Source organism: Ricinus communis, chromosome 4 (assembly GCF_019578655.1).
Source record: "Ricinus communis isolate WT05 ecotype wild-type chromosome 4, ASM1957865v1, whole genome shotgun sequence".
NCBI lineage: Eukaryota > Viridiplantae > Streptophyta > Magnoliopsida > Malpighiales > Euphorbiaceae > Ricinus > Ricinus communis.
The window spans coordinates 4,296,709-4,319,890 of record NC_063259.1 but is presented as its reverse complement, the minus strand read 5'-3'; the positions used below and the strand labels follow the sequence as shown (position 1 = coordinate 4,319,890).

At 32.7% G+C, this 23,182-nt stretch overlaps 1 protein-coding gene, 1 long non-coding RNA gene and 1 other non-coding gene across 6 annotated transcripts; all 3 read left to right on the top strand.

Moving 5' to 3' along the window:
* Positions 1-596: 596 nt before the first annotated feature.
* On the top strand, positions 597-703 carry LOC112535479. Its single transcript, XR_003079597.2, has one exon. It is a non-coding gene; the product is annotated as a small nucleolar RNA R71 (small nucleolar RNA).
* A 5,688-nt stretch (positions 704-6,391) lies between these two features.
* LOC8260824 (DNA-dependent metalloprotease WSS1) lies at positions 6,392-10,130 on the top strand. Of its 4 annotated transcripts, XM_048373427.1 has the most exons (6): positions 6,392-6,541; positions 6,731-6,906; positions 6,988-7,183; positions 8,729-9,020; positions 9,087-9,187; positions 9,804-10,130. In XM_048373427.1, the coding sequence occupies exons 2-6, from the start codon at positions 6,749-6,751 to the stop codon at positions 9,969-9,971; spliced, it is 915 nt and encodes a 304-aa protein (XP_048229384.1). In that variant the 5' UTR covers positions 6,392-6,541; positions 6,731-6,748; the 3' UTR covers positions 9,972-10,130. The 4 variants fall into 4 exon arrangements, with proteins under 4 accessions (XP_048229384.1, XP_015577177.2, XP_002523014.2 ...); XM_015721691.3 differs by having other exon boundaries at positions 8,729-9,187; XM_002522968.4 differs by lacking the exon at positions 6,392-6,541 and adding an exon at positions 6,548-6,621 and having other exon boundaries at positions 8,729-9,187.
* A 1,224-nt stretch (positions 10,131-11,354) lies between these two features.
* Positions 11,355-14,456, top strand: LOC125369745. Its single transcript, XR_007215445.1, has 2 exons — positions 11,355-13,436; positions 13,747-14,456. It is a non-coding gene; the product is annotated as an uncharacterized LOC125369745 (long non-coding RNA).
* The last annotated feature ends 8,726 nt before the right edge of the window (positions 14,457-23,182 follow it).

Sequence of the window (23,182 nt, the reverse complement as noted above, 5' to 3'; positions counted from 1 at the left end):
TTTCGACTAGTGGAGGGAGATGTGATGGTATAGCCTGCTGCTGCGATTGTGGTGGTTGTTGATGCAGTCTCTGAAAGCCTGGTGGACCTTGGGCATTGTTATTTCTCCACCCAAAATTTGGATGGTTACGTCAGCCAGGGTTGTATCTGTTGCTGTATGGGTTGTTCTACTGTCTAGGGGCATTACCCATGTAGTCCACCTGTTCCATGTCAGTAGAAACAATAGAGGAAGAATTATTACTAGAAGCAAACATACCTCCCGCATTACAGTTTGCACTGTAGTGCGGGCCACCACAAAATTCACAGCTTATTTAGGTTGCATGAACCGGCATCTGAAGCTGGTCTAACTTCTTAGTCAGAAGCTCCACTTGAGCTGCTAAGGCTGCTGTGGAGTCTAACTGGTTGACCGTTCCTTGTTTGACCGGCCGACTCCTAGAGGATTGCCACTGGTAGTTGTTCATGGCGATCTCCTCTATCACGTTCTGCGCCTGCTCCAGCGTCTTGCTGTTTAAAGCTCCACCTGCTGCAGCGTCCACCATTTGCCTCGTAGCAAGGTTCAAACCGCTATAAAAGGTTTGAACCTACATCTATACTGGTAGTCCGTAGTGTGGACAACATCTCAACAAGTCTTTATACCTCTCCCAAGCATCGTACATGCTCTCGTCGTCCATCTGCACAAAAGAAGAAATGTCATTTCTCAATTTAGCAGTTTTAGTTGGAGGAAAATACTTGTAAAGAAATTTTTCAGCTAATGATTTCCAGGTTGTAATAGTGTGCGGTGGAAAGGACTGCAGCCATCTCTTTGCTCTATCCTTTAAAGAAAATGGAAATAATCTCAGCTGGATGGCATCATCAGTAGTTCCATTTATCTTGAAAGTGTCGTATATCTCAAAAAAGTTGGCTATATGGGCATTGGGATCCTCACTTGGCAGCCCCCCAAACTGTACACTCTGCTGTACCATCTGGATCACATTTGGCTTTATCTCGAAATTATTAGCTGCCACCGCCGGTCTGAGTATACTCATTTGTGTCCCATCCAATGATGATCTAGCAAACTCGTACATCATTCTGTTAGCGTCCACTGCGGCATTTCCATTGCGATTCTCCATCTCTTCTGGTTTATCAACAAGTATCTCAACCTCAATCTCCCCCTCTTCTAATTGCAAACGCTTCCTTAAAAGTCTGAGGGATCGTTCTGGATCAGACAGAGGCTCTATAAGATCAGAGTTTGAGCTCCTAGTCATAAACTACCTACAAAGAACAACAATAGTTAAAACAATGAAAGAATAAAATAAAGCAAAATAAAGATAGAAAAGTAAATATGGCTAAATTAACAAAAACACAAGTTCGTTCTAGTTCACACAAAAAGTAATTTCCCCAGCAACGACGCTAAAAACTTGATATTGCTATTTACGTAGCTACAATCTAAGACAGTGAACCTATCGATGCAGAGTAGCACAAATGGTGAGTATCAAGGTCGTATTCTCGGGAAGAGTGAACCTAGACCTACTTTAGCGTCTTATATTATCTAACCTAAAGAAATCAATGAAGTGTTGTTCTATGATTAATTATGAACAAACAAGTAATTAAATATCAAATTATCTGAAAGGATTTAGGAAAACTCTCAAAGGAAAAGCAAATCCTAGGGGACCTAAGTTAATTAGATTTTTGTAAAGATAGAGATTATAAATTGATTATCAATTGCATTACCTGTGTACGAAGTCTTTACTGAATTCGGTCTCCCTCTCGAGATAACCGAATTCCTAATCCTAATAACCTAAAGTTGGAATCTCTTCCTAACGATCGATTATTCAATTAGCATTAAGGTCTAACCCGCCTCTATTAAGATTTGTTAATTCTTAATCCGGCTAGTCAATTGCCCTTATCTCTAAGTGATTATTAACTAGTTCTTGCTATTTAGTTTTTCGATTAATAAACGAATCTCTCAATTATATAAAGCAATCTAAACTCCACCATTCACAAAGTCTCATGAATAAAGTGACTTCTCATTAATAATAAAAGAAAGAAGAATCAAGAATTGACAATCAAAATCTCATAACATTAAGATCAATCCACAAACATAGGAACCCCAATTGGGTTCAACAATTTAGCTACTCATACTAATAAGCATTACAAAATAAGGAATAAAATCAGAAAAGTAAATTAAAGGCATGTACACCCTTCTCTATCAAGTTAGAAGACAAACCCTAATTTTCCAATTCAAAATATTAAACCCTAATTTGCCTCTTGAATGTTCCCAAATCTTGTCTTGATCTTCAAATTGATGTTGAAACAAGTGTAATCCTTTCTTCAATTGATGAAATTGATCTTTCAAAGTCAACAATTAAGGTCTAGAAATAAATGAATTGAGTTTGTATAATGGAAATCAAGTCAGAAAATCGAACCCTCATTCACCAATTCGTTTTTTCCTATATAGTCCTTTCAGCACAGCCGTGGTCAAGCCTGTGCTTCCAGGCCATGTTGAACCTGCGCATTCAGTTGTGTTGACCTCTTCCAAGCCGTGCCCAAGCCGGTGCTGAGCCACCAAGGGCCGTGGTGGAGGCCGTGGTGGCTACGGAAACCATGCCAAAATGGCACTTTTGGGGGCAGCTTCTTGACAATTCAGCACGGCCGGAGTCTAAGTCGTGCCCAACCCTCGGAATGCTAGTCCTTGCTCAATTTGATGGATTCTGGTTCGTAATTGCACGCATTTCCCTCGATTATTGACAATGTCCTTCGATAATGACCTAAAATGTGAAAAGAACCAAAAGACAGGTGATTCTAGCATAAAACGAGATAATTATGCACAAGAATATAAAAAATTGGGCATGTAAATATGTGTAATATGATGCCTATCACTACCTTAAGATTTCTATGCTTTCTAACTAATTAGGCTTTCTTTTATAAAACTTTTTTTGTGATTATAACTTTATGATTATATTTAAGTATATTATTATTAGCTAACATGTTGCTTATCAATGATGGTTCTTTAAGTTTATTTAAGGTGTCTATGAGATGATATTACTTGTAAACAATGGGCGATCAAGTGGCACTCCAATTTCTCAAGGAAGTATTCTATCTTTTTCTCCTTTATATGTTTCTTTTATGCTTAAGACATTGATCTCAATGTCTACAATAAGTGTGGAGGAAGAGATTAGAGTAATTTTTTTTATATATGCCAAGTATTTAGTAACTTATGATTGGTTTTTGCAAAATTTTTAAATATTTTCTACTAAGCTTTTTGTTATTATTCTATACCAAAGAATCAATGAAAGAATGCTATTATGATAAATCCTTGAGCTCTTGAATTGATTTTTAAACATATATGAATATGGGCTCATGAGTTAATTGCACTTAAATGATCAAGTGTTCATCTTTTGTATATGGACAATGATGAGTAGTTTAACAATATTTAAAAGAGGTATGATTAGAAGTGTATGATTTAGGTTATTATTTCCTTATTATTATTGTGGTTCACATATGTTTATGGGAAATGATATGGGCAAGTTTAAAGCTCTAAGTTTATAATTCTATTCCGCTAATTTTAGTTGCTGAGTAATAGGGGATCTTCATGATGAATGTTGATTTTCGCGTAAAAAGGAAATTGAAATTATGAGTATGCAAAGCATTTTGATGTATGTTTTGTTGAGTAACTAGGTGCATTCATCACCCATAATTGTATTTGCATAGAAAGACATAACATCTCAAGAAAGAAATAAATATCCAAAGTATCAAAAATTAAAATTCAAGGGGTGTAAAGAAAAAAAAGAGTATAAGAGCTTGAAAAATAAGTGATATAAAAAAATGTATAAATGCCTATTGATCTCTTGTTTGTGAATGAAGGTTTTGCCTCTTGAATAAGGTTATGATGATTTGAGTTATGCATTATAATTGTATCATTTGAAGATGACTTAGACTATTTGTTGTGAAATATGTGTGAAAGATTGGATGCTTGAGTCTTTTAATTAACAATGATTGAGTTTACTTTTTTAAGAAACTTTTGATGATTCAAGTTGTTCTTAGATTGGCATGATTAATGCATTAATGAGATTCATTTGAATAATATCTTTAAGCTGAGTATGCATTGCTTCATTGATTTTGCAAAGATTAATTCTTAAGTTGCTATTTACTTAAGGACAAGTAAAGCTTTAAGTGTGGAGGTATTTGATAGGTTCATATTATGTATATATAATTAAGGTATTTTAGTAGTTTATTGATATGTTTTATATACATAATATGTAGAAATATGTGTTTTTTACTTCACTTAGCCTTCTTGTATAATTTCAGGTGATATTGGCAAAAGAAAGAAAATATAAATAAAAAATACATAAATGGACTTTTATTGGACTGCGATTGTAAAAGGCTCGGAATAAAGACATGTGGACTACCAATATTGCAAGCCTAGCCGAATTTATCAAGGCCCACGAAAGGAGAATTAATTAGTTATGATGTGATTAAGGATAATTATCTTTAAGTTGTTTATTTTGTTTAGGACAATTAAAAAAATAACTACAGTAGTGTTATGCTGAGAAAAAGACTTAAAAAAAAAAGGTTTTACAAGAAGTAGAAGTTAATAAAACAAGGGAAGATCTATTATTCTTCTCTCTGCCAATTCCTACAGTTCATCTTCTACAATATTTAGTTAGTATTGGCATTATTCTTTCAAGAATCAAAGAAGCTTTTCACGACGTGGAGAGTGAGGATCAATCATCTTCATTCCTTGAAGAAATTTTTGATTTTGAGGGAGTTTTAATTTTTTGTTTTATATATCTGATTTTTTTCTGTTTAATTACAATAAACATTAGATTAAATATGTCAGGCTAAGTTTCATAAGTGTTTAGTTTGGCTTTTTATTTATGTATGAACTTTATATATTATGAGTTTAATGAATGATTTCTTTACCTTCATACATATATTAATTTTATTTATTATTATTGGTAGACCATCATATCAATTTAATAGTAATATTTGTTATGAAAATCTTTAGATTAAAAATATTAGAAATATCATTTTTACTGTAATCTATATTGGTATAAGAAATCTAGGTTGCATCATTAGCTTGAGTGACTTAGGAAAAATGCACATCACCATCTCATTTATTAGATTTGGATTTAAGGGAAATAAGCTAGACTAAATGTTATTTTATCATCATATGTTTGCATTAATCATTTTAGTCGCATATTTTTTTTCAAGTTATTTAATTTTTTTTTTAAACCTTAAAATCATTCTCAAAACATTGGCTTAGAGTGTTTGGATTTATTTTTAGTATTTTGTGTAATAGTTGGTCTTTATAATATATGCTTTATGATTTCTTATAAGATCGACCTCGTGGTGAATTTGTCCGTACTATCATTCAGTTCGTACACTTGCGAATATTGAGTTTGACACATCATTTATATTGGTTAATTGGTCAACAACTAATCATATGTATTATTTTTTTACTGATTAGTTCGTTTTTTGATTCAGCTTTTTTCTATATTTACTATTATTATTATTATTATTATTATTAAATAATTTTTTATTAGTTATATAGCATATTAAGTACTTTAATCATAGATTTACGGTGAAAATATAGTTAAAAAGTAAATGATAATAATAATAATAATTTTATTATTAGTTTATTCATAATATATTATTTTATATATTAAATGTATAAATGACATGTGAAGAATATTGGTATGATGGCTACTAGTTTTTTTTTTAAATTTGAAAATTTAGTTAATTATTTTTTTTCAGTTCGATTTAATCGGTTTTGATTTGCTTATTAATTTTAATCAATATATATATATATATATATAATTTTTTAGATGTGTATCTATATTTTGATAGATAAATTTTTATTTTAATATGTTTATTTAATTTTAACACATGAGAGTCAAATTTATATATAATTTTATAATTTTATAATTAATTTATTTTTATTTAAATAATGATTCTAATCTTAAAAGTAATAAATTAGTTTTCTAATTAGATAATAGTTTTAGTTCCATCCTAAAAAATTATATATTAATTATATTTTAATATTATATTAATTGATAAATTAGTAGTATTAATTTAACAGATAATATTTTTAATTTTACTCGTGAAAAGTAAATATTTTTATCATATTATAATTATAATTCTAAAAGAATGATAATAACAAAATGTTAATTTATATAATATTAATCAATTAATAAATATTTTTAAAATATTTTTATATTATTAAATATTAATAAAATCTAATATTAAAAAATAAAAATATCTAAAGATATTTAATTTATTATTATTTTCAAAATAATTATAAATAAACATTAAATACCGAAGATTCTATTGCACTTATTAACTTGGATTTTGTAACGGGTAAACATTTAGTTTTCTTCTAAATCCTCGAGCATATTCCTAGAAAAGTAGAATAAGATTATTATTATTTTTTGAATGGTAGAATAAGATTATTATTATTTTTTGAATGGTAGAATAAGATAAATCTTATTTAATAAGAATAGTCTAAATGACAAATGGCCTTTGGCTTAGTTACATTACATCACATAACACTACTCCTTCAGGTTTCTATTTCTCTCTCTCTGTCTGTTGATGACCATTAATCTTTTCTTTTGGTGCAGCAATGGCTTTTACGTGTGTTTTTGTGGGTTTATTATGCAGTTGATGAGTCTTATAATTGCTGTTGCTGCTTCCATGATTTATACTTTATTTGTTGTTCATAGTGATGTGGGTCCTTCTTTTCTTTTTTTCAGAATTTCCAGGAAAGATAGATGGATCTTAATGATCTGAACAAGATTTGGGAAGTTAAACCTCTGAAGAATAAGATAGGAGAAGAAGATGCAATGATTTTACTAGAAAAAGTGGCCAAACAAGTTCAACCAATCATGCGCAATCATCATTGGAAAGTCAGAATCCTCTCTGAATTTTGGTACTTGAAACATTTCTTTCCTGCTTCTGCTTCAATATAAATCTTATGTTTCTTAGGCTGATTTAGAAATTCAAAATTCAGTCCCAGCAATCCATCTCTGATGGGGTTGAACATTGGGGGAGGAGCCGAGATCAAACTCAGATTGCGGAGGCCAAACTGTGAGTGGGATTTCTTTCCTTATGAACAAGTTCTTGATACTATGTTGCATGAGCTCTGCCACAATCAATATGGTCCTCACAATGCCGATTTTTACAATCTTCTTGACCAAATTAGAAAGGTGATTGTCTTATTATTGAATTCATATTCATTGTGTTTTCAAAAGTCTTAAAAAATGCAAGAATCCTCAATTCTTATGTTTCCAAAAGGTATGGGCAGAAAGAAGTGAAATCATGCAACAAATGACTTGATTTTGTATGAATTCAACTGTTGGTTTTGCTTTAAGATGTGTACCATCCAGTAATCTTTGGTCTCGTCAAAGACAAGCCAGGTTAACGAGGCTCCTGGAAGAGGTGAGATGAGGTCTAAGGGCCTTACCTTGGTCCAGTTGAGGTGACTTTACCTAGATAAGCGTCGCTTACATTGTGGCACTTGGTGTATAAGATGCTTACATTATTCAGTTGATGTCAATCTAGTGATGTTGGTTTACTTAAATTATCATAAAAATAATTCTAGTTTTTGCACTTTTAGCTAAAAACTGATGATTAGAAAGAGACTTAATTTGAGACTTTGAGACCTAGTCAGTTTATAATTTTGGTTTTTTCAATCAGATGATATAACCCAGCGATTTTGATTTCTTTAAAAGAACTAGATAAACCCTACAAAAGATTGATCCATAAATTCCAGGTCTACTGCTGCCTTCGTAGTTATGGGTTTGAGGGACAAATGCAGCAAAGACTTACCACTTCGATCTTTAAGAGTGAAGACAACATTTATCCTCTCACTTGGCTTTGGTTAGGAAAATTATTACTTGACTTAGACACAAAGAAAAGAAGACAACATTTTAGTTATGTTACTCTTCAACCTATAATTATGCACTATTCTCTTTCTTTAGAGAAGAGAACCCTCCAATCCTCTTGTCCCCTTATGGCCAAGCATAAATCTTGAAAGGAAGAAACTTAGTTAGAAGATACTTGGAGAGGATTGGGGGCTATAAATCCAGTGTTTGCAAAAATGTTGCTGGTGCTGATTAAAATTGGAGAACCATAGGATCCTTATGCATTTCAGTATTTTAAGTTGCTCAAACTTATGTTTGAGCGCTTTTGTCTTATAACTTTTTTATGAGATAGTGCCATTTGACAATTATGACCCATAGATGATGATATGCAATTTATTTATTTTATTCTTTAATGAAAGTCTTCATTTGATTATGATATTTATAATTTGAACCTTGATTACAGTTCTTCTCTTGGTGGAAAAGATGCATCTTTTTCAACTACCCTTCATTTATTTGTTAGAGCGCCTGGTGTGGCGCTTTGGATGATATGTATCCAAATGATTGGAAGGACACCTTTCCCTTATAATATTACTGGTTTGTCATATTTGCCTCTTGTGATGGTTAATGACTTTATGTAATGTATAACCTCTTCATCTACAAGATTTAAGTTTTTAGAGTGGATATTTTTGTAAACTTCCTAGCCCAAAGTTTTTGGTTAGATTCTAGAATGATGTCTGTCTAGGAGCTTTTGTTAAGTTAGAGTCCTTTATGGAGAATTGCATCTTGAAGCTCATTGTTGGTACATGAATTGTATAATTATATAACTCATCATGTGATTCAGTCTTTATTTTTTTTCCTTTTTTCTCATTTCTTTCTTTTTCTCTGTAGGAATGTGAGGAACTTATTGCTAAAGGGATCACGGGCACAGGGCAAGGATTTGATCTTCCTGGAAGATGCTTGGGGGGCTTCTCTCGGCAGCCTCCTTTATCATCAATGCGGCAAACTGCCCTGGCTGCAGCCGAGAACAGAGCACGACGCGGTGCTGTGCTGCCATCAGGCCCTCAACGTGTAGGTGGTGATGGCAACATTAAAACTGCACTCAGCCCAGTACAAGCTGCTGCCATGGCTGCAGAAAGGAGATTACATGATGACTTATGGTGTGGTTCCAAATCTTTGGAAGGTATTAGTGACTTGAAAGAAAATGTTGAAGCTTCTAGTAAGTCAAATATTTCCATAACTTTTGAAGGTGTATCTAGCCGAACTTCACCTCGTGGACAAACGACTGGCCAGAAACCAGTAGATGATCATCCACAATGGCAGTGTCATATGTGCACTTTATTAAATCAGGTAAAATTATGCATAAACTAAAACAGTGGTTGATATCATTGTTGGCATTATTGTCTTGTGTTCTTTTCATGTATCCACTTTGGTTATCAATATCTCTGTTGCATAGTGGTCAACAATTTAATATCAACTGAAATCTAAACTTCTCAAGAATCATATGTCCTCCCTTCTCTTGCAAAATATACCGTCATATATCAAATGCTTTTCTTTCCCAGAACTTTATTGTCCCTCGGGCTGGCTGCGGCAACCAAATTTATGTTTTTTTTTTAAATTTCTGACGTATGCTTATGCAGCCCAGACTACATGAACAGATGTTGATTTTTATTTTTATTTAAAGGCTAAATAATTGATGAATCGTTCATATCCTCCCAAACTTGTGCATGGCATAGTCGCCGTGCATGATTGCAGTTTGATAGGTAATAACTTGTCTAATAAATATAATTGGGCTTTCGTTCACGCATACATTATGGAAATTTAGGTTCCTTTTCAAAACAGTATGATACAATGACAATCTCAAGTATAATTAAATCAACGTTTATCAATGTTTTCGTGTATACATGTATATGTATCTCTCGTGTGGATTCATTAAAGTGCATTATGATGTTTGTTGTTATTGCAGCCATTGGTACTGATATGTGAAGCCTGTGGGACTGAGAGGAGCAAGAGTATTGCAAATTTCAAGGTTTGGTCATGCAAATTTTGTACATTGGAAAACAGTGTGGAGTTGGAAAGATGCATAGCCTGTGGAGAATGGAGATATTCATATGGTCCACCTGTATCCACTTGATCGCACTCGGGAACATAGGCGAGATGAACAATACATGTATCACTTGAGAACAAAGTGTATTATGCTTTTGCAATGTTAAACCCTAATGCACATATTCCAGTACTTGGAACATATATTTGTAAAGCATGCCATTGTTTAAATAGAATGATAGTTCTGCAACTTAATTCCATATCCGTTCAATTCATGGTTGTCAAGATCCTGCAAGTTCTGAGGTGTGACAGGCTGCACTTGACTTGCTGCATATGTTTCAGGACTCTTAATACTTTCATATTCTCAGCTTGCACAAGCTAAGTGGACATTCTGTTCCTACAGCTACAAGGAGGTAGATAAGGGCATATTCGCCCATGCAGAGTCTTCAGATATTGAAAAGTAGTTGCAGTGTTCAGATTCCTACTTAATAACAACAGATAATGCAGTTGCTGATCCTCTTTCAAATAGAAGGATAAACTTGGTTGCTTTTATCATGCCACAAAATCTAAGCGTGACACTCCTATTATCTCAAAATAATATAAGACCTCAACTATGTTATCAGAATTTTTAAATTAAATTAGGCGTACTTTCAATTTAAATTTTTAATAAACTCTGAAATCAAATTAGGCATATTTTCAATTTAAATTTTTAATAAACTTTGAATAACGTTATGATCAAAATAATCAATTTACAATGCTTTGATTTAATAATTAATAATTTTATAATTCAAAAAAAAAAGAAGCTAAATCTCATTTAAAATTAGTAGAATTAATGTTCTTTCTATTCAAATAAATCATTTATTTTCTCTAGAAAAAGATTTGAGGGGATAAGCTACCGCTTAGTAAGTAAATTCTCACATCCAGATCACATTATATTATATTTAATATTTCAAGTAATTTACAAAAATTATTATAAAAATAATTCAAATCGAATTTAAGGAAGCTATCATCTACACTTGTGGCATAAGCTAAATCGTCCAAATAATTAATAAAATAAAATTTTTTATTCGCTAGTATAGATCAAAACTAAATAGACTAAATAATTAATGAAATAAAACTAACTTCTTTCCCTTTTCATGAATGAAAATGCATAATTTTTTAGTCAAAATCAATTTTTCCGCTGCCACTTCTCTCCTTTCTTAGCTAAAACCCTAGCCACCTTCTTTTTCTCTTGGGCAAACGTGCAGATTTGCCCCTAACATATTGATATAAATTTATTTATTTTTTTTTTTTTGGCGCAAATAAACATAAAAGAAAATTATTTTTGCTGTATTATAAGCCTTTAAATAGACGGTGGAATTAAATGCCGTTTGCAGAATTTAATTAAATAATAAAAAGATAAATCCATCAAATAAAATATTTGCTTTCTCCATTAATAACTCAAAATAAAAGCTTTTTTTTTCTTCTCCTTTTCTCTCTTTCTCTCTATATTTGGGGCTTAATAGTTCTTCTACTTCAAGAACAGCAAAACAAATAAAACTAAGAACATCCAGAAACCAATTTCACCATCAATAACAAAAAAGAATACCCATTTCAACAAGTAGAATAGAAATATATCCGAACCCACAGGTTTTTTGCTCGTTCAAATCCACAATTTCCTCTTTATTCTTTTTCACATTTTCCACTAAACCAACCACCAAGAAAAAATGCAGCGCCTTCAGAGGGCCAGGATGCACGGCAGGTGCCATCCAACAAGTGTTGGTGCCGACGGTCATATGATCATCAGCTGAGTCAAAAGGGAAAAGGGTAAAAGAACAAAAAGAATCAACAACATCAAAGGCAACCGGATAGACACCCAGCTTCAACTTTCGTTCATTTTCTTGTTCCCATGTTTTACCATTTTATTTTTATTTTGAAAGTGGGTCACTTATTCTTATAAAATTGAACAACAAATTTTGGCTGCATGGTTAGACAGCACTCGGGTTTTCTTTTTCTTTTTTAATTTTAATTTCAGAATTCTATATTTTTGCTTTCTAAAGAAAATGAAACTGTTATGAATTTTGAGAAAGAAGGAATAAAATGATAATAATAATAATTAAATATATGCTTATGATATCAAGATTAATTATGTGCGAGTTGTTTTCCTTCTTATGCATTGTGGTTGTTGACTAAGATTTAACTGTTGTTATACATGATAGTCGAGCCATACTGCATTTCTTTCTTTTTCTTTTCTATGTCTCATTCTCACTCCGGACAATTGTTCAACTATTTTATGGTTTGCCATATACTTTTGATTGTCTTCTTAGTTACCATCTATGAAATCTTTTAAGAGTTGTTAAAAAAAACCTTATTTTAAGGCTTGCTTTCATGTTACTTGCATGCCTTGATGCTATAAGCACTTAGTGCAATGCTATTTGCACGTCTTTTTCTCTGTTTCTTTTTCTCCTTATATAAGTATCTAAAATTTATGTATTTATGAATGAACACCGTCTATTTAGGGGTTTATAATATAGTAAAAACGTTATTTTATAAGTTTTTGCGCCAAATATACATTAAGAGTTTAATTGCTCTTCACTCAAAACGTTAGGGCTATATTTGCACCTTTTCCTTTTCTTCTTTCATCTCCTCTTCTACATCATGACTAAAAAAACAGACAAGGTTACTTCTGACAGTAAAAAGCCATTCATGGTGACTGTTCATGAGACTTCTGTTCCAACAATTTCTATTAAGTTGGATGATACAAATTATTGTGTTTGGTACCAGGTTATGGAGATGCATATTGCTGGCAGAAGGAAGAAGGGATATATCATTGGAAGGAAGGCTGCACCTGCAGAAAATGACCCAAGCTACAATGAATGGGAGGCAGAAGACACGCTGGTCAAGTCTTGGCTCATCAATTCCATGACTGAGAAGCTAATGGCATATTTTATGCAGTATGAAACAATTAAGGAGGTTTGAGATGCAGTGAGGAGGAGCTATCTCAATGTCTCAGATTCTTCTTAAATATATGAACTAATAAAGAGATCATTCTAGTCAAGGCAAGGAGGTCATCCTCTTACAGATTATTATAACCGGCTATACTACATTTTCTTGGAACTTGATTATCACAGGCCCAATGATATCGGATGCCTAACTGATATTGAGAAACTGAGGAAACGTACTAGTGGGATCGTGTTTATATGTTACATACAAGCCTTGATCACAATTTGGATCAAGTGAGTGCTCGAATCTTGGCTTCTTCTACTATACCAATTCTAAAGGAAGCATATTCACATCGTGAGGCACAAAGACAGGCCACTGTGGGGTTAGAAAATCATCTTGAGGCTTTTGCAATCCTGTCTAAAAGAACAATACTCGACCAACACCTTTTTGTACTCACTACAATAGACCAAACATATAGTAGATGTTTGTTGGAAGAAGCATGGTTATCTGAAGTGGTTCAAACTAAAAGAAGCAAAAAGGAAGAATAAGAAATCATCCCAAGCTGCTCACAATGACTCTCCTTTACCTACTACTTCTTCTGCATCTCAGGTTTCTTGTGCATCTCCTCAAGAAGGTAATTCTGGTTCAGCCTTTATTTATGCTATTCCTAACACTTGGACCATTGATTCAGGGTCACTGATCATATGACTAGTAATCCTTCTTTGCTTGAAACTCTAAAGCCCTCTATTATTAAGTTTGTTCAGGTTACTAATGGTTCTCCTATGATTGTCTCTAGAGCTGGGAACATCTCTTTTTACCCTACACTCTCAATGCCCTCTATCTTACTTGCACCTGGTCTCTCTAATATTCTTCTTTCCATGAACAATATTACTAAACATCTAAATTGTTTCATAACCTTCCATCTTACTCATTGCGTGTTTCAGGATAATCTTACGAAGATGACGATTGGCATTGGTAAGAAGAGCATAGGTCTCTACTACTTGCAAAGGATAAGGGAGTTATAACCTAAAACTGATTGTGTCTTTCAAGGAGTAAATTGCACAACTGGTACAAAACCTTGGGACTGTATATCAATTTGATACCAAGATTTTAATTTGAATCAAAATGGTACCAAAAGTACAAAAAAGTATATCAATTTAGTCCAAGTGTCCAATTTTCGACAACGGATGGTGACATGGAAAGCTGAGGAGACAAAGTTAATTGATGTGGCACACGCTGAGAGGGCGAAACAATCGGAATATACCTCCTCAGCTTGCCACGTCACCATCCGTTATCGGAAATTAGACATTTGGACTAAATTGATATACTTTTCTGTACTTTTGGTACTATTTTGATTCAAATTAAAGTCTTGGTATCAAATTAATATATAGTCCCAAGGTTTGGTACTAGCTGGGCAATTTACCCGTCTTTCAAGTGACTAGGGAGACAGTCAATAAAGACAAAATTGGTTTTTGGCATTGTAGGTTTGAGTCATCCATCTTTTTCTTATCAAGAACATTTATTTCCTAAGCTATTTAAAAATGTTTCAGTTTCTAGTTTATGGTGTGAACAATGCATTTATGCTAAGAGTCATCGTGTGATTTTTAAAACAAGTCTCAGTAAAAGTCAAATTCCTTTTACCTGAGTTTTTACAGATGTGTGGGATCTTTTCTCTACTCCTTCTATTTTAGGTCATAGATATTATGTCTTTTATTGATGACCGTACTCGTGTGAGTTGGGTTTACTTAATGAAAACTAAGGATGAAGTGATAAGAATTATTCCTCAATTTTCAAAAATCATTATCACAGAGGTTATGGTTTTTCATTCTGAAAATGGTTGTAAGTTTGTTAATCACTCGCTGATTTTTTTTTAAGAAAATGGTATTCTCTACAAGAAAACTTGCTCTTATACGCCCCAATAAAACTATATTGTCTAGATGCAACTAGTGAATCCATGGCCGCCATTAGGAAATGGGTAGGCATAAAGCCACCGAAATCCATAGTAAGTTTAATGTTAAATAATTTTTAATGTTTACTTATTTATACTCAACATGTCAACATCTTATTTTAATAATATTCAACAATCAATAATCATTCCATAAAATATAATACTTCGTCAATATTCTAAGTTAATGCAGCATTAAATTATATAATATTTGAAATTATAAATAAATAAGTCCTAACATAAATACTGTGGAGAGTCTACACGTTAAATACAAAAGTGCAAAATGAAACAGTTATATCGAGCCTGAAGGTGAAGGGAATCGAGCTGATAAAATAATGGAGTTGTGAAAAGTCCTAACAGTCACTAAAAAAATAAATTTGAAACTATCAATCTTGATAATGAGTTAAAATCATGTAATCCTAAAAATAAATATAACCACCGTATAAAAATTATTAAATATAAAAACATAAATAGAATTACAGGAACCAAAATTCACACGTCATCTCACAAATTAAGAAAATTATTTTTTTAAATAGCAAGACGAGAATATTAGTAAAACCCTAGACTCTAATTCTATTAGCTAATATGCTTTCTAGTTTTCAATAAGACTAGTGCCTAGAGAGCAAAGTTCGACTAGGGTTCTTAAATAGTCTGGTAATTTATTTCCAACTCCGCTGGCATGCAGAGAGCCAAGCTCGACCATGAACCTTTTCTCTAACAATTTCTGATTCTCGTAAGTCTAGAGAACTATGCTCAATCGAGGCACAACATGTATATAATCTTTTATACTTGTATTTGATTTTCACCGATGCACACGCGGTTATGATACAACTCATCAGGCGGCATATTATACTGTCATTCTCATCCCGGATAATATTAAAATTATAGCATAATTATATGCACAATAGTGGTATTAATAATAACTAATTTAATATTAAATACTAAATTTAATAATATGAGTTAAGGCGAAAATAATAATTGAAATACAATAATAGTAATAGTAATAATATTAACAATAATAAAACTAATAACAATGATAGTGATAACAATAACAACAACAACAACAACCTCAACAACAATAATAATAATAATAATAATAATAATGACGACAATAATAATATTAATATTTAAATTAAATAAATGACATGATTTAAAACATGTTGAAGCAATCCTTCAACTTTTGGAAGCTCCTTTCACAAGCATCAATGTCACAACTAAATTTATTTATTTATTTTTATTAATAATTAATATTCATTAGCATGTCATTAAACATGTCATTTGCATCATGATTATGTATGACCTATTTTATTATATTATGTGATAGATAAATAAATTATTTAGTTATATATTGATTTAATTGAAAAGTAATGATTTTGGACTAAATTGGAAAGTTAGAAAGAAAGGATTAAATTATAAAATTGCCTATTTTTACACCAATATACCACCTCTTTCATTTCTTCATTTCTACACATGCATTTCCTATTTCCTCTTCTTCTTTGTCTCTCTCATTCTTTTCATTTTTCTTCTTCAAATCTTGATTTCCTAATCAAACTCTACAAACTTTTAGTAAGTGAAAATCTAATTCTTCTTTTAAGTTTGAAAGATTTGAGCTTTCTTAATCAAGAGAAACAAAGGTGAGTAATTTTAATTTCTTGATTTTGCTGTAAATTAGGATTAATGATATGAAATTGTTGATGATTATGTATTTTGAAATTATTTAATCAAGAGTGAATATGCTATTACTTGTGATCTTGAAGCTGAAATTTCTGGGCAGATTTTTCACCTCTGATTTCGTGACCTTAGAGGCTTTATCTCGAAAATTTCCAAACATGAAAGTTGTAGGTATATATTTCAAGAATATCTCTGTAAAATGGTTTTGCAGATCGTTGAGTGAGTAGGAACTTATAAGGTTCGATTTGCTGCTGCTCTGTTTATGGTTCAGCAGGTGACCTGATTTTTGTGCTGACATTTTGAGGCATTTAGAAGCTGAACCAAGCAGAGAGTTAAACATGAAAGTTGTTAATTTATATATCTAGTATATGTCTGAAAAATTTCATAATTTTTAGTTGAGTATAACGTGAGATATGTTGAACTTAATATGGCCTGCTCGAAACTGTTTTAAGCAGAAATCGGACTTAGGATTCAGAAATTTGTTGCTAATTGTGTGTTTCACAACTTGAGCTAGAGAAGTCCAAATTGAGTAAAATTAGTGTCTACAGAAACTTTAGAATGTTAACTTTATATCTGGAGAGTTTCATCAGAAAATTTATTCGTTTGATTGGTCATTTAATAGGAAACTTTTTGCTATTCTGTTTAGATGGAAATTGGAGCAGCTGTATAGAAAATGCAATAACTATTTCTATACCAATGATTTTGAAGTGATTCTTTCTGCTATGGTTTCTATAAAAATGGAAGTATAATTCTGGAAAATATGAGATTTTTATTAATTGTACATAAGTTTTGGTGTAATTTCTAAGTCAGTACCTACAAGCTGCCTTCATCAACAAATATGTTGATTTGTTGTTATTCATCTCATGCATCATATTAATATCTAGAATATATGTTATTTTGTTGAAATGTGATGTTCTATTGATAGTAAAGATATGTATATTTATGCCTTGTGATTGAATTGTATTTGTATTGAATATGTGAATAGGTTCATCCAAAGGAAAGGAAGTTGTAAGAGAAAAAGAATAGGATTATTTTGTTATACTATAAATTTTGGTAAGTATTTAATAGACTAAACTTTGTGTATATTGAGTAGGAACTGCTGTTTGATTACTTGATAATTTCTTGGTTGACTGAGTTGATATTAGTTATGTTTTTGGCTTGTTGTGATGTGTTGTGAAGTGAATTGATTGTGATGTGTTGTGAAGTGAATCGATTGTGATTAAGGATTGATGAATCTTGTATGGATATTGTGTGATCGGGAAAGCTGAGCCGGACGGATAGCTACCCGAGTATGTGAGATGGCAAGACTGAGCCGGGCGGATAGTCTTGTCAAGTGGTTACTGAAATTTGAAAATGTGAAGAAATGTAAGGATGAGTCATCTGATCCTAATTTGATAGAAATAATGTGGAATTGAATTATTTGACTTGGTTGAGTTTGGTTTTATTTGCATTATGTGAGATGAAATTATTTGTTTATGAGAATAATTGAAATAGTTGATTTTGTGATTGTTAGTTAAGTGTTGGTATAATTTTCTGTATTGATAAAGACTTGATAATTCTAGCCTAATATGCTATAGTTTAGTAAATTAAATGCTTATTGAGTCGCTAGCTCATTCCTTAGCAATTTTTTTTCCAGGTTAGTGCAGTTGTAGATAGCCTTAGCTGTGCATTGCTCTCTTTGCATCAGTCAATATTATCAGGTGGGCCAAAGGAGTTATCTAAAGCATTGGGGCATTTTGGAAACTTATGTGAATTAAAATAATGTATAAATATTCCTTATATATATTAAGTATGTCATGTCACTTAAATTGTATGAATGTCTATTGTAACTAAGTAGTAAATTATGTTTATATAGTTAAATATATATATATTGTTATTCAATTAGATGTTTGAGTTGGGGTGCTACAATCAATCTACTAGAACTTGATATTTTCTTAAGTCAACCTAGTCAAAGGCGCTGCTATCCTTGAGAAATTCTGCATAAATTGGTGGTAGTAACCTGCCAAACCTAAAATGCTGCAAATCTCCATCAACTGTAGTTGGCTTCTACCAATCAATCACTGTCTCCACTTTCTTGAGATCCACTTGAATACCTCCTTAGATACCACGTATCCTAGAAAAGCTATCCAGAAGGTCCTACAACTACTCCTTAAGCTCCTTTAAATTCGCTGGTGCCATACTGTAAGGTGGTACAGAAATGGGAGCTGTGCCTAGCATTACATCAATACAAAACTCTATCTCCCTGTCAGGCAGTAATCCTAGCAACTTATCGGGAAAAACAACAAGGAAACTTGCAAATAGTAGGAACATCATAAGCTCTTTCTTTTGTTATCGAGGTATCCCTGACAAGAGCCGGGTATCCTTGGCATCCACAATGAAGCATTCGCTTAACTGTAATGGCTGACATGAGATTTGATGCTGCAATAATCTTATCATCGTTAAAATGGAACTTTGAGTCTCCTAGAATTCAGAATGTCACCTGCTTTTCTCGGTAATCCAACGTGGCATAATGCTTGGCCAACCAGGTCATTTCCAAAATCACATTAAAGTCCATGACATCCAACAAAATCAGATCTGCAAACAAATCTCGACCTTCAACTGAAATCAGACACGACTAGAAAAGAATATCCGTCTTTAAAGCATCATTTAAAGGCGTAGTCACAGATAAAGGAACCTACAACCTAACTAGTTGAACACCTAATCTCATTGCAAAACTATAAAATACAAAAGAATGAGTAGTACTAGGGTCTAACAAAACTCTAGCCTCAGAATAATAAATTGGAATAATACGTGACACCACAACATTGGAAACTCAGGCATCTTAAGGGGTGAGAGCGAGCACTTTGGCTTGTCCACAGCCTGACTGCTATGAACTTGAAGCCTAACTCTAAACTTTGTCCTTTACCTGCCTTCTAACGCCATGCCTCCGGAACAACGACCCTACTAGCCGACAAATTGAAAATCCACCTGGAATGAACCGGGAGCTATTAAATAGGTTGGTCAGGCTACACTAGCATATGAACCTTGAAAAAAAGCTGATTGATTGAAATATCAAGGGCATGCTCAAGCCATGTGACCCATTTTACCATATCTGAAGCAATCTCCATTAGTGATGAGGCACGGTCCCTGATATGACCTGCCACACATCTGACAAGTATTGGCTCTGGACCTAGACTTTCTAGAATTTGGTCGCCTAAATCTTAAATATTTATGCTTTGGAAATTCTACTGGAAATTCAGCAGAACCTCCCCTAAAATACATACATTTACCCTCCATAGAATGGGTGCAAAACCTACTAGAAACACTTCTAAATAATTATTTAAATTTAACAAGTGTGGGTCACCCAAAACTAGAACATCTCGTGACTCACCAATACAACACAATTATAACAATAATAATTATCTAATTATCTTAATTATCATAAACTACCATTAATTCATAAATAATTTCTCAATAATTAACTAAATTACTCACAATCAACTTTCTCATTTATTTACCAACTAATAATTAATTTGCTAACATTAATCCCTTATAATACACAAGTAAACTAATAATTAATAAAGTTAATTATTTATCAATAATTAATAATTAATAAATTAAATAATTATTAATAATATTAAATTAAATTTTTTGGGTCCAAAAATATTATTTCGAGATGAATATTCTGCCGTCATGCGTGTCCCGTAAACACTAGGGTCCAAATGTCAAAATTTCCAACGGTGTCAAACATTAAATTTGAGGGTACCCATGCGAAGCTTGCAACATGAGGAGTCCAAATATGGTATTCTTTTCACCTAAAGCTCGCCGGAAACCTCCAAATCATGACCAAAAGGTTTTGGCTCCAGCGAGACACAAACACCGGCTATCGGTGCGAAATGAAGACAAGGAAGGTTGGTCTAAGGTTATTGGGGGTGGGAGTACAAATCCAGCTTCGAATTGAGAAAATAACGTCGACAATGGGCTATTTGGACAGCAGCAACGAGAAAGACAATTGTTTTCCTCCTTAGGTTGATTGTTTTCCTGCCAGAAAATAAAGGAAAAGGGTCACCATCGGCTAACATGATGGATAAGAGTATTTTGCCAGTGATTGGAGGTGTTGTGGTGGCGTTAATGGAGGAAAAATGGTGGTTGTAGGTGGGGAAGGGTTGGTGTGCGTGGAAGAAGAATAAAGAGGGGAAGGGGGCTGCTAGTTCCTTATTTTTAAAGGAAACAAATATTGTTTTAGTCCTATTATATGGGTGCTACAATTAGATCAAATTTCTATTATTTTGTTCATTTCTCTATTTTTTAAGAAAATAAAATAACAATAATTCAAACCTATTATAATAATAATAATAATAATAATAATATAAGATAAAATGATAATTTAATTAATCTCAAATTAATAGCGATAGTATTAATTTACTAAAATACCTTAAAAATTAATTGAAATAAAAATTAAAAATTAGGGGGTATTACAGGCATAGCGGAATGCAAACATTGCCATAATCTTGAGGTGTCACGAGATTTATGCTTTGCTATGCGTGTTCCAAAAAATTTCTAAGCTAACGCTGTTCTGACTGCAATTTCTCTTATTAAGAGTATGCTTGCTAGTGTCATTAACTATCAAACTCCTTTACGTGTGTTATCTCATTTTCACTCTATTTCTTTTTGCCTTGAATCTTTATCCTAAAGTTCTTAGTTTTGTCTCCCACCAAAGAGATAAACTTGATCCTCGTGCTCTTAAATATGTCTTTCTAGGCTACTCTACCTCTCAAAAAAGGGCTATAAACTCTAGTGCCCTCCTACAAGAAAATACTATGTTTCAATGGATATCTAATTCTGTGAACGTCAATCTTATTTTTTTAGGGATGTGTCTTTGGTTCCTCTTCAAGGGGAGATTAGTAGTAAGGAAGAGGAAAAAGTATGACTTTAAGAAAAAGAGATTTTGGATTTTAAGAAGTTAGGGGAGGTTTAAGAGGATTCTCTTTATAATTCTGAATCTTTAGAGCTGAACCTGAACTTAGAGAAAAGTTAGAAATACCAGATGATTTCACAAAATCATCTTTTAATATTGCTTATCTTATCACTGATTTTGTGTCATATCATTGTCTATCTAAGACTAATCTTTCTTTGCTCTTCGGTTATCCTATGTATCTATTCTTAATCATTTTTAGGAAGCCCTTGAAAATCCTAAGTGGAAATCAGTTATAATAGAAGAAATGAAAACTCTTCAGAAAAACTCTACTTAGGAGATGGTCGAGTTTCCAAGGAATAAGAAGATAGTAGGATGTAAGTGGGTACTTTCTAACAAATACAAGTTAGATGGTAAAATTGATAGGTATTGTTAGAACCAAATTTTTTAAATCAAAATTATTATAAGCCTGATGATGAGACATTTTAGTTGGTGGAATGCTTTTGAATGAATGACATGTGTTAAACCTATGAAAATACCCCCTGAGGATTGACCCTAAAGTCTCGGAACCCAAAAGATACACATTTGGCCAAGTTGATAGGTTGAACCGGTTGATGCTCAGGCTAAGCCCACGTGCGTTCAGGCTAGAGCAGATCCTCTCCAACTATGTGCCATGTCATTTTAAGACAAAAGATCCATTAAATGACGTAGCGCCATCCTAACCTCCAATTTCTAGCCCCAAAACACAACATAATCCTTCATTTTCAACCTTAAAAATTCATATAAATTCATCATTTTCTCTTTTTTCCTCTTTAATCTTTATATACCCATATACACACATACATAAAAATACCCTAGCCACCACACTTTCCTATCCTTCAACCTTCAAATCCAATACACTAAAAAACCCTACTCCCACACACACATAAAGATCTTTAGGTAGTAATTTTCAAGTTTTACACATCTTCTTTCATTTAAAAGCACTAAAAACCCACCATTTGAGGGTGAGAATCTAATTTTATTTGATATTTGGTGTTATTTTCTTGTGTTTTAATTTCTACTCTTCATTATTTATTATTTCATCTTCAAATCTTTTTATGATTTAGGGTGCAAAACTAATTTTTTTCCTCTTTGTAGGTTGAACACGCATGGACTTAACCCTATATGTGTATGGGTTCAACCTAGATCCTTCGGATTTAAGCTATTAGTATAAAATGCAACCATTTTGCACTTTTGGGCTTTTGGACGGTTGAACTTGCATGGGCTTAGCCTGTACTCACATGGGTTCAACCCTAATAGCCCCGTGCATAATCATTTTTAGTTTTCTCTTGACGTTATTTATTGATTTTGGGCTTCTAAAAGCTTGAACTAGCGCAGGTTTGCCCTGTAACTGCGCGAGTTTAACCTATACCAGCGTAGGTTTAACATGTACCTGCTCGGATTCAACCTTAATAGTCCTTATTTCATATCTTTTTGTTGTTTTATTATAATTTCACCGTTTTAGGGTTCTTGGACCCCGAAACCATGCAGGCTCACCTTTGACCTGCATGTGGTAATGTTGAATAACACTTATGAGATAATTTTTAAAAATTTTAGATTAACAAAAGCAGAAAATGTCTCACAATTAGATGTAATAGGAAACAAACACTCGACAACAACTAATAAGTCATCGTCAGAAGCAACTAAGAGGGTAAGTTAAAAATAGAAAATAAAAAAAATGGATGTCTGCTAAGCTAAAAACCCTTAAAGGGACGACTTTACCAAAAGTCAAGGCTAGCTTGCTAGGTTGAAAACCTGAAAAAGGGCGACCTAGGTAACAATCAAGGCAAAATAGCTCGCTAGATTGAAAACCCAAAAAGGGCAGTCTAGG

What these genes read in the sequence shown, in the direction of transcription:
- LOC8260824 (XM_015721691.3), top strand. Translation starts at nt 6,749, where the DNA reads ATGGATCTTAATGATCTGAACAAGATTTGGGAAGTTAAACCTCTGAAG. An exon ending in TTCTTGACCAAATTAGAAAG is followed by an intron (nt 7,184 to 8,728) that starts GTGATTGTCTTA and finishes TTTTCTCTGTAG; the next exon opens with GAATGTGAGGAACTTATTGC. An exon ending in TGTGCACTTTATTAAATCAG is followed by an intron (nt 9,188 to 9,803) that starts GTAAAATTATGC and finishes TTGTTATTGCAG; the next exon opens with CCATTGGTACTGATATGTGA.